Source organism: Chlorocebus sabaeus, chromosome 18 (assembly GCF_047675955.1).
Source record: "Chlorocebus sabaeus isolate Y175 chromosome 18, mChlSab1.0.hap1, whole genome shotgun sequence".
Taxonomy (NCBI): domain Eukaryota; kingdom Metazoa; phylum Chordata; class Mammalia; order Primates; family Cercopithecidae; genus Chlorocebus; species Chlorocebus sabaeus.
In genome coordinates, this window is record NC_132921.1 from 1,603,554 (window position 1) to 1,617,715 (window position 14,162).

Below are 14,162 nucleotides of genomic sequence, written 5' to 3' on the forward strand. Positions count from 1 at the left end.
AGGAAAGCAGAGGTGGCTATATTAGTGTCAGATAAAGTAGATTTCAGAGCAGAAAAATTACCAGAGACACATAGGTGAACCACATAATGATGAAAGTGTCAATCCATCCAGAACACACAGGAATCTCAAACATGTATGCACCAAACAATAGACCTACAAAATATATGAAACAAAAATTGACAAAACCCTAAAAAGAGGCAGGGTGCACTGGCTCATGCTTGTAATCCCAGCGCTTTGGAAGGCCGATAGAAGGCGATCACTGAGCCCAGGAGTTCAAGTCCAGTGGAACCCCATCTCTACAAAAAAAAATTTTTTTAATCAGTTGGGCATGTTGGCGTGTGCCTACAATCCCAGCTACTCTGGAGGCTGAAGCAGGAGGATGGCTTGAGCCCAAAAGGTCGAGGCTGTATTGAGCCATGATCATGCCACTGCACTCTAGCCTGGGTAACAGACTGAAACCATGTCCAAAAAAAGAAAAAAGAAAAAAAGAGAATAAACAAAGCTACAAGGAAAGACGAACTCAACAGGACCGTTAACTAAAAGGAAATAACATTTCAGAACACTCCGCCTAACAATAGCAAAATAAATGTTCTTTTCAAGAGCCAAAGAATACTTACCAACATACAGGTAGAGTCACAATATCTTACTGTACGCCTTGTAAAAGCACCACTTAACTTTTTAAACTATGTGTATGTTACCACGATAAAATAAAACCCAACTTCAGAAAATAATGTAGAAGCACAGCTTCTGGTCCAGACAAAATGCCACAGACCCATTTCTCTGCTCCTCCCCAGTAAGTCCACTATAAACTCTGGTAATTAAACAAGAGCCAATCAAAGGAGAGTTCTGAAAGAAGGTAAGAAGGCAGCAGTGACTTACTGAGACTCCCCTCTCCCACCAAGGGATATTGGGGCCTGAGACTCCCCTCTCCCATCAAAGGATACTGGGGCATCTGGGCAGGAGCAGTAAGGGGAACTTGTCACTACAAGCTGCTGGCCCAAGAAGGCTCTGTGCCTCTCATGCCTGAGACTCCTCTCTCTCATTAGGGACAGCCAGGCAGCACCAACAGGTGCAACCCCACCACATAAGGAGCCCAGTCCAGAAAACCTTTTTATCCATAACCTAAGATCTTGCTCCAAGACATCAGAGCATCAAAGTGTCACCAGCAAGACGGATTCTGCCACAGGAACCCTTTTGCCACAGTGGTGCTAAGACTCCTCTTTTCCAACCCAAAGACACCAGGGCAGCCACTGGGTCCATATGGATGGGATACAGCCACAGCCAGGGCCCAACCAAAGAAGCCTCTTCATCTCCATGGGTCTGACACTTTCATCTTTTAACAAGAGAAACCAGGCCTAGGAAAATACACCTTTCGCTCTCACACAGCACCAACAGAGACCAGGAAGAGCCCCAGTAATACCACATAAACCAAGCAGACCAAACATCACAGCACAAAGGCTCTGAGAATTAAAATGTCATTTAGAACCACAAGCCACAAATGTAGTCCAGGACCTATGTGCTGAATCTAAACAGGGTGGCTGCACGCTAAAATAAAAGATATAAATAGAACCCAAATTCTCCCAATACACAAAATACCCAAGAGACAATCGAAAACCATCTGTCAAACCAAGAGCCAAAACATTCACAGAATAGAGTGGAGATAACAGAGTAAAGAATTAGGGAACTTGAGAACAGATTAATAGAATGTACACAATCTGAACAACACAGAGAAAAGAAACAGGGAAAAAGCCTAAGGGAATTAAGAAACACCAACATAAAATCCAACTTTCTTAACACTGGGAATCCAAATGGAGAGAAGAGAGTGGGAGCAACTCTCCATTATTTCAACAACAAAGAGTAGTTGAAGAAATAATGGCTAAAAACTTCCTAAATTTAGTCGAAGACCAAAAACAAACAAACAAACAAAAAACCAAACATAAAATCCATGACAAGACACATCATAATTAAACTTCTGAAAACTAGACAAAGTAAAAACTTGAAAGCAGCCAGAGAGAAATGACACATGTACAAGGGAACATCAATCTGAGTGACAACAGCATCCTAATCAGAAACCATGGATGCAAGAAGGAAGCGGCACAAGATTTTTCAAGAGCTAAGAAAAGAATGGCAGGCTAGCAGCCATGGCTCACGCCTTAATCGTAACACTCTGGGAGGATGACACAGGAGGATCACTTGAGACCAGTTGGGCAATATAGCAAGATCCTGTCTCTTAAAAAAATTTTTTTTTAATTAGCCAGGCATGGTGGTATGTGCCTGTAGTCCCAGCTACATGGGTGGATTGCCTGGGCCCAACAGGTCAAGGCTGTAATGAGCTATGATCGCATCACTAACTCCAGCCAGGACAAAAGAGCAAGATTCTGTCTCAAAAAAAAAAGGAAGAACAATAGAAAAAGGGGAAATACGGGCACGTGGTATGTGCAATACACTATCCTTATCATCATGAGTTTTACAAACTATATTTGATGACTGACACAAAAACTGTGTCAACCATCTGTAACACCATCTGATACCCAGGACATGATATTTAAAGTGAGGACCTAACTGAAAGAAGGGTTTCCACACTTGACTGGAAGTGGTGAAATACAGCAATACACCATGGTGATATGTCACATATGTATACTGTAACACCCAGATCAAGCACTGTGAAAACTATACAAACACCTAATCTCAAACACACTATACGGATACCAAAAGTGTCCAAGTAACCCAAAAAGTGGCCAAAAAAAAAAAAACAGCAATGAGAATCAGAAGAAACAGAATACAGATAATAAATAGCACACTTATATTCTAACATATCAATAATTATTGTAACTGTAAATGGTGTAAATATGCCAATCAAAAGAGAATGGCACAGTCAATAAAAAAAAAAGGATCATAAGATCCAACAAGAAACTCACTTCAAATTCAACATAGGTAAATTGAAAGCTAATCCCATGCAAACACTAATCCAAAAAAAGCGTAAATGGCGACATCAATATCTAACAAAGAAGATTTTAGAGGAAAGAAAATTACCAGAGACAGAGGAACATTAACCATGAAAGGAACAATCCACCGAGAAGACAAAAAATCTTGAATGTGTGTGCACCACATGACAGTGCTTCAAAGTACATGAGGCAAAAACGGATTCAATCTGTGATGGAAACCTATTTTGAAACAGGTGGCACATTTCCAAGTAATGAACTCCTAAAATTAAACAGATTTACTAATACAATTACTGCTATAGGTAACACCAAGGAAGGAGAAATGGTAGTTCCAGAGAACCCACTTTCAACCAAGCACTGAAAAAACGGCACCTTACACATGTTCTACTGTAATCTCCAGTAATCCCGTAAGAAAAAATATTATCCAGCACTTTACAGATGAGGAGACCATGGCTTTGAGTTTAAGTTACCCAAGAGCAAACAGCTGGTGGGTAAATCAACACACAAATCAGCGTTATAACATTCCGATACGTACTCTGAGCTGTATGTTACAGTCTCTCAAATGGCCGAAACCAAAAATTGTTCAAAAACTCAAATTCTGAAGCAACTACATATTGAGTGAAATTATGTTTTCTACAATTCCTCTGGAATAAAACTTCAAAAACTGTAAGAAGCAGTACTTATTTTTTAAAATTTTCTTTTCTTTGAATGAGAAATAAGTTAAATAGGAGTTAAATCCAATCTCGGGTATGAAAGGTCTGTACGCTAATTCTACCGCTAACCTGTGGCCCCACTAAACAAGTCAACCGTTCTCAATACTCCATTTCCCTTTCCTAAAGGCAAAACTACATGTCGACAAAAAGCATTTCGTATATATGTGTTTAAGTAAAAAGTGTGCCAAGCAAAGATACCGAAATGTCGAACAGAAGTCATTTCAACAAGGAGTGTGTTTTCAACAATATAATTAAAAGTTGCATCTGTCACCTTCACAATTCATACGGCTACACAAACAAGTTTCGGAGACTCTGAATTACCCCATAAATTAGGACTTTTGATCCCCGGTTACTTTAGGAGAGCAGCCACCCCTCAACACCGGACCGCGGTTCTCCGCTCCCGTTCTGGCTCCTGCGCTCGGCCCAGGCGTCCCGGGATGCAGACGCTGGCTCCGGCAGTTGCCCGCGGCCCTCACCACAGCGGACGCCACAGCTGCGGCGCGCCCAGAACGCCCAAGACTCCCGACTCCCGGCGCACAGATGGGGCGCGCCGGTAGGACCCCAGACCCGCCCGGCTCCGGGTTCCTGCGGTGGACTGGGGCCCCCGGGGCGCGTCTGCGGGGGACGCGCGCCGGTCCCGCCTCGGTTACCTGCCGTGCCGGTCGGCTCCCGGCCCGGGCCCCGCGGCGCTGTAGTAGGCCGCGCGTTTGCGGTTGGCTGCGGCCGCCGCGGCGCTACGCACCGGGTAGAGCGGGATTTGGTCCGCCATGTTACGGCCGCCCCTTTCCCGCCCCTCCCGCTTTCCCCTCTATTCGCCACCTTTTCCCCGCCCTCTCCCCTCAGCGCCAACCCCGGCTGAGGCACCGCCCGCGGACCTTCCCCGCCTCCGCCAAGCGGCGAGGTCCGATGACGTCAAGAGCGGCGGCGACGCGACGCGGAAGGCGTGACTCGCTAGGCCCGCCCTCCTTTGGGCGTCGGCGGACGATGACGTGCCCCAGGAGGCAAAAGCGCGGCGCGGGAGGCGGTGGAGTCCGGACGATGACGTCACGAGCGGCTAAGACTGGGGCGAGGGGCGTCGGGTTTGAGGCCCCGCCCCCGCCGCGTGACGGGCCCGATGACGCCACAGATCGGCGGGGCGGGGCTTGCATACGCCGCGGGCTGGTCTTCTGGTAGCGCGGGAGGCCCCGCGCATGGGTCATGGTTCGGCCGGGCGCTCTCTGGTCCGCGGGTGGAAGGACCTCGCAGCAATCTCTTGGAAGTTCTGCGGGGCCCATGCGTGGGCTCGCGCGGCCTCCTGAGCGGTCCCGAGCCTGCGCTGCCGGGAGTAGTACGCGCTGCCGGGAGTAGTACAGAGCGAGACTCCGTCTCAAAAAAAAAAAAGGGTCATTATGAATATTAATTTTTTTGGAGGGGACAGTCTCGCTGTCGCCCAGGCTGGAGTGCAGTGGCGCGATCTAAGTTCACTGCAAGCTCCGCCTCCCGGGTTGACGCCATTCTCCTGCCTCAGCCTCCCGAGTAGCTTGGACTACAGGCGCCACGCAGGTTAGCTTTAGTATTTTTAGTAGAGACGGAGTTTCACCGTTAGTCAGGATGGTCTCCATCTCCTGGCCTTGTGATCCACCCGCCTTGGCCTCCCAAAGTGATGGGATTACAGGCTTGAGCCACCGCGCTCCGCCTGTGAATATGAATATTCTTAATTTATTGCTGCCACTTTCTGATTGCCAGTTTGCTTCTCAGCTGCTTTTCATGTGGCCTGAATACACGCCACTCCACAGACACTAACTACTTTCAAAAGACACCAATGGCCTCCCAATTGACAAGGGACTTCACCCATTATTTCTCTACCTCACCCTCAGCCGCTGACACTGTTCACACCATCTCTCACCTACATTCAACAACTGATGTTGATAACACCATCTCATTCTCACAGCACTGGCACTGTAACACCATCTCCTCCCCCTCACTCAACACCTGACAGTGACACCACCATCTGCTCAGCCTCACTCAGCAACTGACAGTGACATCATCATCTACACCCTCACTTAACAACTGACAGTGAGACCATCTCCTCCCCCTCACTCAACACCTGACAGTGACAACAGCATCTCCTCACCTTGCTATATTGTCCAGGCTGGCCTCAAACTCCTGGCTTCAAGTGAGCCTTCCACCTCAGCCTCCAAAAGTGCCGGGATTCCAGGCATGAGCCACCGTGCTGGGTCACAGTTCTGCAGTTGCAGGGACAGGAAGAACATGTCTCAGTAGCAGAGTCCAGGGGGAAATCGTGGGAGAAGCCATGCTAAGTCCAGCCCATGAATTCTGGTTATGGAAAAATAGAACCACACGCCGGCCACCGAGCGGAGCATTTGCACCCTGCCTCCTGGAGACTAGGATTCCCGCCCAGCAAGGTGCCTGTGTCTTCCAAAGGCCATTTCACCCTTTTCTCAAGCCAGCTCCTTCACAGTGCGGGGGGACCTGGCAATCCCAGCGTATTCAGGTCCCCAGGCTTCTGTAGAAAGTCACCACAGACTAGGTGGCCTAATCTACATGAATTTATTCCCCCACCGTTCTGGGGCCAGGAGTCTTCAGTCGAGTTGTTAGCAGGGCCATGCTTCTTTCCCAGGCTCTAGGGAGGACCCTTCCTGCCTCCTCCAGTGCCCCGTGGCTCCAGGTGCTCCTTGGCTTGGGCCTGGCCACAACGGTCTCTGCCTCTGTTGCCATGGAGGCTGAGGTGGAAGGCTCACTTGAAGCCAGGAGTTTGAGGCCAGCCTGGACAATATAGCAAGACCCTGTCTCTACAAAAAACCAAAGTAAATTAGCTGGATGTGGTGACACGTGCCTGTAGTCCTGGCTACTTGGGAGGCCGAGGCAGGAGGATCACTTGAGCCTGGGAGGTTGGCGCTGCAGTGAGCTCTGATCATGCCACTGCACTCCAGCCTTGGCAACAGAGAGAGACTCTGTCTCAAAAAATTAATAATAATCTTAAAAACCCTACCGAATTGTACACATTAAATGAGTGAACAGTATGGCATTTGAGTTACATTTCAAAAAAGCTGTTACAAAAACATAGACCTGAGGGGCTCCCAGGACAAGAAGCTAATGAAATCATCACCATGCGCTTAGCCCAGAAAGGGGGGCTTGGTTCTTGGAGGGCGGCTGCTCAGAGTCTGGCCCAGTGGATCTGTGACATGCCCACAGCCCACCCTCATCCAACCCATGTCTAAGCTCTGAAGAGGGCGAGGGACCATTGGCCAAAATCTCAAGTGAGGGCTTTTGCTCCTGGCAATGAAACTACCTGGAGCTCGACAGAGCCAGGTCCTCGTGGCTGACGTGTCTTCCCAGAGCCAGGTCCTTGTGGCTGACGTGTCTTCCTTTCTAGGGCCAGCGTCAGAGACTCGGGAGCCGTGCTGAGCAGGGCTGCGTCTGGAGCCACCTTGCCCTGGGCTCTGAGGAAATGCAACGCAACTGAAGACTGCGCCCTGGTGAGCCCTTTCTCCCGGAGGCTCTGCCCAAGGCCAGCGTGATGTCCCAAGGGGCACAACTGCAGCCGTGACTGCTGCCTGCCCTCCGGAGGACTTGCAGACCACGGCTGACCGATGGATGTGGAAGGGCTGGGGGCTGCTCTGGGGGACCTGATGAAAGTCTGTGGGGATGCCTGAGTGTCTTCCAGCACCGGCTGGGATTTAGTGTGGCTCAGTTCAAAAACCCACAGCCAAAAGCATCAAGGCTGGCCATTGCATCTTGGCCAACCTGGGCAGTACATCCCCCTCTAAGGTGTACCTTGAAACAGTCAAGAAAACCCGGGAGGCATAAAGGACTTCTCCTGACTATTTCAAGGAACACCTTGAAGTGTATGCTTGATTGTACCCACCTGGGCACAGATGCGCCTCTGGCCTGCTCTGCAGCCTGTGGTGGGGGAGCCGGCAACAGAGAAGGACCACGGGTGGTGATTTGCTTTCTACGTCAACTGCAAGGGCAGAAAGTGATTTCAAACATTACTTTCAGCAATGTTATGAACTTAATCTCAAAATCTTCAGAAAATTTGTTACCTGACAAATTCATCTCTGAAAACCAACCATCCACTGTCAATGAAAAAGAGGCATGAAATGTGAGAAAAGACCAAAAACCTGTGTCATGTGACACAGAAGATCACGGTCACATGGCAGGTGCCACAAACAGCAGCAGTAGCCGTGACTCTTGCAGTCAGCCCAGCCTGGGGCCGCTGGGTGCCCACTGTGGTGACAGCACCTGGGACTTCCTGCTGGAGTCAAATAGCATCACTCACCAACTTCTAGGCCAAAAAACAAAACAAAACCACAAACAAAAGCTAAGACAGCAAGTCCTGCCAGAAAGAGATGCAATGTACACTGTAGGAACGGAGTTCTGACCCACTTTGGTCCTGACCTCTTTCAAAGATGGCGCCTCTCAGCCTGGCACGATTCCCACCTCTTCCAGCATTCTCTTCACCAGCGCAGCAACTCACCTGCCGATGACCTCCCGCTGTTAGATACAGGCACGAGCCTCACCACAGCAGAGATGGCCCCACCGCGGTGCAGGCACGTCGCCTCCAGGGACTCCCCAAGTCCTCATCTTCTCCTTGGGAGTTTGAGTGCTCTGTGTCACCAGCACCTCCCATTCTCCTGGAAAACCTTCCAATGGACTTGGGCTACTTCTGGATGTTTTTGCTCCAAGAGTGCCAAGTCTCTCCCGTAGCTGGAGTTAACAGATGGGGCAAACGCCAGGAACACATGACTTTGTGGTCAGCCCGGAAGCCGGGAAGGCAAAGCCTGGAGGGACTCTCCTAGGAGGTCAGAAAACAGAACAGGCTTAGCAGCTACGTGGCCCGTGCTTGGCCATTTTTATCTTGCTGCAAATGATGCGCGTACCTGAGCGTCTACTTAGTTAACGGTCTCTATGTGATTTTCATAAGCATTTATATAAAAAGCGGCAAACATTTCTAAAACATTATATTAAACAGTGTCAAAGAGTAACAGGTCACATTCTGGCTTGTGCGGTTCTGAGAAATCTTACCACTTGATTGACGGCAGAGGCCCATGAGGCCCTGCAGGCAGGAGCTGGGTCTCAATCACAGTGCTAGGGGCTGCCACGAAACAGCAAGGACTTGGAGGTCAACGTGGGCTTGTATCTCACTTAGTGTATGTGGGGTCAGAAACACACGGCATGCAATGTACCTTCTCAACTCTTGCTAAGTGTGCACTGCAGTGGTGTCGACTCCACTTACTGTTGTGCAGCAGCTCTCTCTCTGTGGTCTTGCAAATCTGAAACCCTCTACCCACTGGGCAACACTCTGTACCCTCCTCCCCGCACTGGTGATCACCACTCCAACAGTCTGACTACTGCAGACACCTGGATGTGAGTCCCGTCCGTGGCTCGCTGGCTGCAGGCCAAATTGTGAGTCCCGTCTGGCCCCTCCCTGGGTCTGTGCCTGACTCAGCAGAGGCCGTGCTGCCCTACTCCCTCCAGCCCACAGGGCAAGCCACGTGCTGGACCTGGCCCCTTTCGCCCCTTCTCATGCTGTCTCCAGCGGGCTGAGCGCTGCTGCCCCCGCAGTTTCTGCTCCTTCACGGGTCCTCCCCTCGAGGCTGCCCTCCCTGCAGCTGAGACTGACTCTGGTTGCACTCTGGGAACCTGCTTGTCACTTGCCCCACCTCCTGTGCAGCCTCCACTCAGCTCTGTCTGCACTGGGTCTCCTGCTGAGCCTGGCTGTGGGTTTCAAGGCACAGGTCGGGCGCTATTCCTGGAAGAGGGGCTGCCTGCCACTCGTGCGTCTGATGCTGGGTGGACCCCTCCTTCCCCTCCAGCACCGGGAGGGCCTCTGTCACTTGCTTCCTGTTGGCGTTGTGTCTTGATGATCAGCAGAAGCTGCTGGAGTTGAATTCCTGACTTCCCCACCTGGCTCAGGACCTGACACAGGTTAGGGTCTCCACAGACATTGTCATCCCACCTCATTGTGAGATATTTGTGCCCATAATACTACAGGGTGACTAATTTTCCCCTTCATAGTACTCATGTCTGTTATTTGTTCCAGCCCTTATTCTGTGAAAAATTAACACCTGCTCCTTTTCCTCTCCTGTGTCATTCCCCAAGATATCCGCAGGTGCTGTGTGAGCATCTTAGAGACATGCTCAACCTTGTACTTCTCACCCTGGCTGGCGAAATCTCTCAGTCAATTTGACCTCAGATTTCATGAAAATACCTCTCTGAATTCAGTGACAATGACAAGTGCCACATCAGATGTCTCCTAATTCATCATTTATAGGTGTCTCATTCATAACTGCCTCTCCTCCCATTCCAAACTCACTGAATATGCAAGAGAGGAGAAGCAGCAATTATTTATAATAACTTTATTAGCTATAATTTGCATCTATCCTCTGAAAGGATAGAGTGATGTTTCTGGAAGCTGCATATTAAACACGAGTGCTTCTACTTGACCTTGCCCCCGATTCATTCCACACACAGCAGTGTGTCTTTCTTCTCGGGAAGGATGGGGACGATTTGTCACCACACAAATTATACTGTACTTGCTGTTGACATTCTTTTATCAGATAAATTACTTGTACTTATTATGCTGAAGGCAGTTTCCATGAAAATTTGATATTGTGAAAATCTTAGCTTAAGTTGAGACTAAGAAGATTGGATCTCTTTCTACAATGGACAGAGAAACACAGGTCTTGATTACACGTGTCCGTGACTGTTTTCTGGAATAAAAACCCAGATTTTTTTGTGTCTTCTAGTTTGCAGCACAGTTCAGGCATGTCCTGTGCCTCCAGCTGGCTGTCTGTCCACGTGGCGAGGTATCACACACGCCTGGACACAGACGCACCCCATCCTTCTCTGCATCCTGTGGTTGGGGAGCCGGCAGCAGAGAAGGGCCATGGGTGGCAATTTGCTTTCTACAACTGGAAGGGCAGAAAGTGATTCCAAACATGACTTACAGCAGTGTCGTGAACTTAATCTCAAAAAGCTCCAGAAAACTTGTTACTAGCATGACAAATTCATCTCTGAAAACCAACCATCCATTGTCAACGAGAAAGACGCATAAAATTTGAGGAAAGACAAAAAAAGCGCTTGTTAGTGTTTTTCTGAAAAAAATTCTTTCTTGCACAAGAGTAATATATATTCATTATAGAGCTTTTTGAACTTTGAGGAAGTGAAAAGATTGAAATGAAAACTGTCCACATTTCTTTTGCCCAGAGATGGCCACTGGCAGCACTGTTGTGAGCCCTGCCCTCTCTCCTCTCCTTTTCTATACATATGTGTACTTTTAATAGTAAACATAGGCATTTTTATTCCTCTTAAAGGATATGAAAGCTTCTAATAGAAAATAAACTTAGTCTTCTATTTCAAATGTTTGTTCAAAAATTTTATCTTATACATTTGTATGGAATATGCACGTATACAAATATTACTGATGAATTGTCAATAACCAAAAATGAATTTTCAGTAAAGACAACATTTTAACCTTCCTTTTATTGTTTGTTGCCCTTTTGGCTCTTTTCAATTAACTGAAATTTTTTTTTTGTCTTCGGTACCTTCTTTTTTTCTTTTTTGAGATGGAATCTTGCTCTGTCCCCAGGCTGGAGTGCAGTGGCATGATCTCGGCTCACTGCAAGCTCCACCTCCCAGGTTCCTGCCATTCTCCTGCCTCAGCCTCCCGAGTAGCTGGAACTACAGGCGCCGCCACCACGCCCAGCTAATTTTTTTGTATTTTTAGTAGAGACCGGGTTTCACCGTGTTAGCCAGGATGGTCTTGATCTCCTGACCTCGTGATCCGCCCGCCTCGGCCTCTCAAAGTGCTGGGATTATAGGCGTGAGCCACTGCGCCTGGCCGTCTTTGGCACCTTTCAACATTTTGTTTTGTAAACTTATGAACAGTATGTCCAGGTGGATTGAGAATGTGATGGTTTTATATAAATAATAGGACATATTTCAAGGGTATACCAGTTGTTTGAAGACAACATATTCAATCAATTTTAGTCATTTTCTTACCTCTCTCTTCTGTATTTTAACTTCCTACACTACTTGAAATTAATAGCAAATAAAAATTTTAAGCTAGTCAGAACACAAGCTATTTTCCTGAATTTTTTTTTTCTAAGATTGGTAACACTTAATCAGACTTTAGGCCGGGCGCAGTGGCTCAAGCCTGTAATCCCAGTACTTTGGGAGGCCGAGACGGGCGGATCCCGAGGTCAGAAGATCGACACCATCCTGGCTAACCCGGTGAAACCCCATCTCTACTAAAAAATACAAAAAACTAGCTGGGCGTGGTGGCAGGTGCCTGTGGTCCCAGCTACTCGGGAGGCTGAGGCAGGAGAATGGCGTAAAACTGGAAGGCAGAGCTTGCAGTGAGCTGAGATCCGGCCACTGCACTCCAGCCTGGGCGACAGAGCGAGACTCCGTCTCAAAAATGAATAAATAAATAAATAAATAAATCAGACTTTAAAATCTATGTAATATAAGCGACAGAATGACTTTGAAAAGAGACCACTGCTGTGAGTCCATGTCGAGCAGCCCTTTAATAGACACAGGGTCACTGCAGGTGGAAACTGTGACATTATGATTGCGTGTGTGTTAGTGCATGTACCACACTTTACATGACGGTGACAGCAAACCACTAGGAAGTACATATTTAGGACATGTCCCGTGACACCTGACTGTTGAGTCATTGGAGGCTGAAGGAGACCCTAACACGCTGAGGGTACCTGGGAGGTGACCAGGACCCACACTGTTCCTGGTTTGTTTAGACAAAGTAGACGAGGTCTCCGTTCAACAGCACGCAGGAACTCCCATGCTAGACACTGCAGAGTTAGAAGCTTCTGAGAGACCCTTGTTTAGACATTGTGACAATGCCTAACGGGACTTCTTCCCCATGTTTCTCATTAGGAATAGCAATTTAAGTTGTAGTATAAGACATTTCTTATTGTAGGTATTAATATTACAATGAATGAAGTTATTAATATTACAATGAAAGATATTCTTTCTTAGGCCACATCTTGTATGATTCCATTTAGGTGAAATGTCCAGAATCAGAGAATTCTATAGATACAGAAAGGAGATGAGTGGTTGCTAGGGGTGCCGGATGGGGTGGGGGGTGGGGTGAGGGATGGGGTGGGGGATGGGGTGGGGGTCAGGGTGGGGGTCAGTGTGGGGGTCGGGGTGGGAGGTGGGGTGGAGTTGGGGGGAGTTAGGGTGGGGGATGGGTTGGGGATGGGGAGTGGGGTGGGAGTTGGGGTGGGGGATGGGGTGGGGGATGGGGTGGGGGTTGGGGTGGGAGTTGGAGTGGGGGATGGGTAGGGGTCGCGGTGGGGGTTTGGGGTGCGGGTTGCGGTTGAAGTGGGTGATCGGATGGGGGACGGTGTGGAGGATGGGGTGGGGGTGGGGTGGGAGTTGGGGTGGGGGTTGAGGTGGGAGTTGTGATGGGGGTGGGGTGGGGGTTGCGGTTGAGGTGGGGATCGGGTGGGGGATGGTGTGGAGGATGGGGTGGGGGTGGGGTGGGAGTTGGGGTGTGACTGCTAATGGGTATGGCGTTTCTTCTCTAACATTAAGTCATGCTGATACTGCGTCACTCTGAAGATAGGAACCTATTCAGTTGTGGACTTTAGATGGGTGACTCCTGCAGTATGTAATTTACATCTCAATAAAGACCTAAAAATCCTTCCTTTTGTCTAACATCTGTAAGGCTGTGACTTACTCTGATGTCATTATTTAGTCTAGTGTGGAGTCAACAAGCTTTATTATTTGATCTAGTCTCCATGATGGTTTGTTTGTTTACAGCTGCGCAAGTTCACATAGGGCAAAATTAAATTTTCATAGTAATTTGGTAAAACAATGCCCAGATGCATTCGAAGTTTCCTTTATGTCAGAATGCAAAGATGTTCCTACTGCCTTTCATTTGTTACAAAACTAAAAGGTTTAGTGTGTGGCTTCTAGATATCTCATGACAGAAAATGTAATGTTTACTTATTCCAGATGTTGTCAGCTTCTGCAGTATAAATGTAAATCAGAAAAAAGCAAGGTGACAGTCTAGCACTCTATTATTATGTGTCAAACCACACATCACTACATTGTCTCATTTTCTATCGTTAGCTAGCTAATTGTAAATATTCTAGACTGTACCTTAAGAACCCGTTCTTCTATTATATTTAAGCTCTGAGTGGAAGTGGAGCTGAAGCAACTGGAAAGAGGAAAAGGGTTGGGCCAAGCTGTGCAGTGGGCAAGGCGAGCTGGCTGCCTCGGGTACTGGGATTTACTTATGTCTTGGAGTCACGGGCAATAAAAAGAGCCTCGGGACCCGTTCCCTTCCTTGTCCACCTTTGTGGCCCTTCAATATTGTCTACAGATCGGGGTGGCCGTCTAAATAGAAGATGCAAGGAGATCACTCGCTGTTTCAGATCCTCCTGACGCCCCACTGCGCTCTGGGTGCCTGGCCGACACCTTCCTTCAGCCGCCAGACCGCGGGGCCTCCTGCGACACCTCCCACCATCCTGGG

The 14,162-nt window shown here is 48.3% G+C and overlaps 1 protein-coding gene across 6 annotated transcripts in view; it reads right to left on the reverse strand.

The window, feature by feature from the left end:
* ATP9B (ATPase phospholipid transporting 9B (putative)) overlaps window positions 1–4,460 on the reverse strand; it is a 293,323-nt gene extending 288,863 nt beyond the window's left edge. For 4 of the 6 annotated variants that reach the window (XM_008013730.3, XM_008013726.3, XM_008013725.3 and 1 more), the window contains exon 1: window positions 4,306–4,459. In XM_008013730.3, the coding sequence (XP_008011921.1) occupies window positions 4,306–4,424 (119 nt within the window). In that variant the 5' untranslated portion in view covers window positions 4,425–4,459. Of the gene's footprint in view, window positions 1–3,976; window positions 4,255–4,305 lie in introns of those variants that run through there. The other 2 variants (XM_008013727.3, XM_008013729.3) reach the window with 2 other exon arrangements.
* Window positions 4,461–14,162: the final 9,702 nt, after the last annotated feature.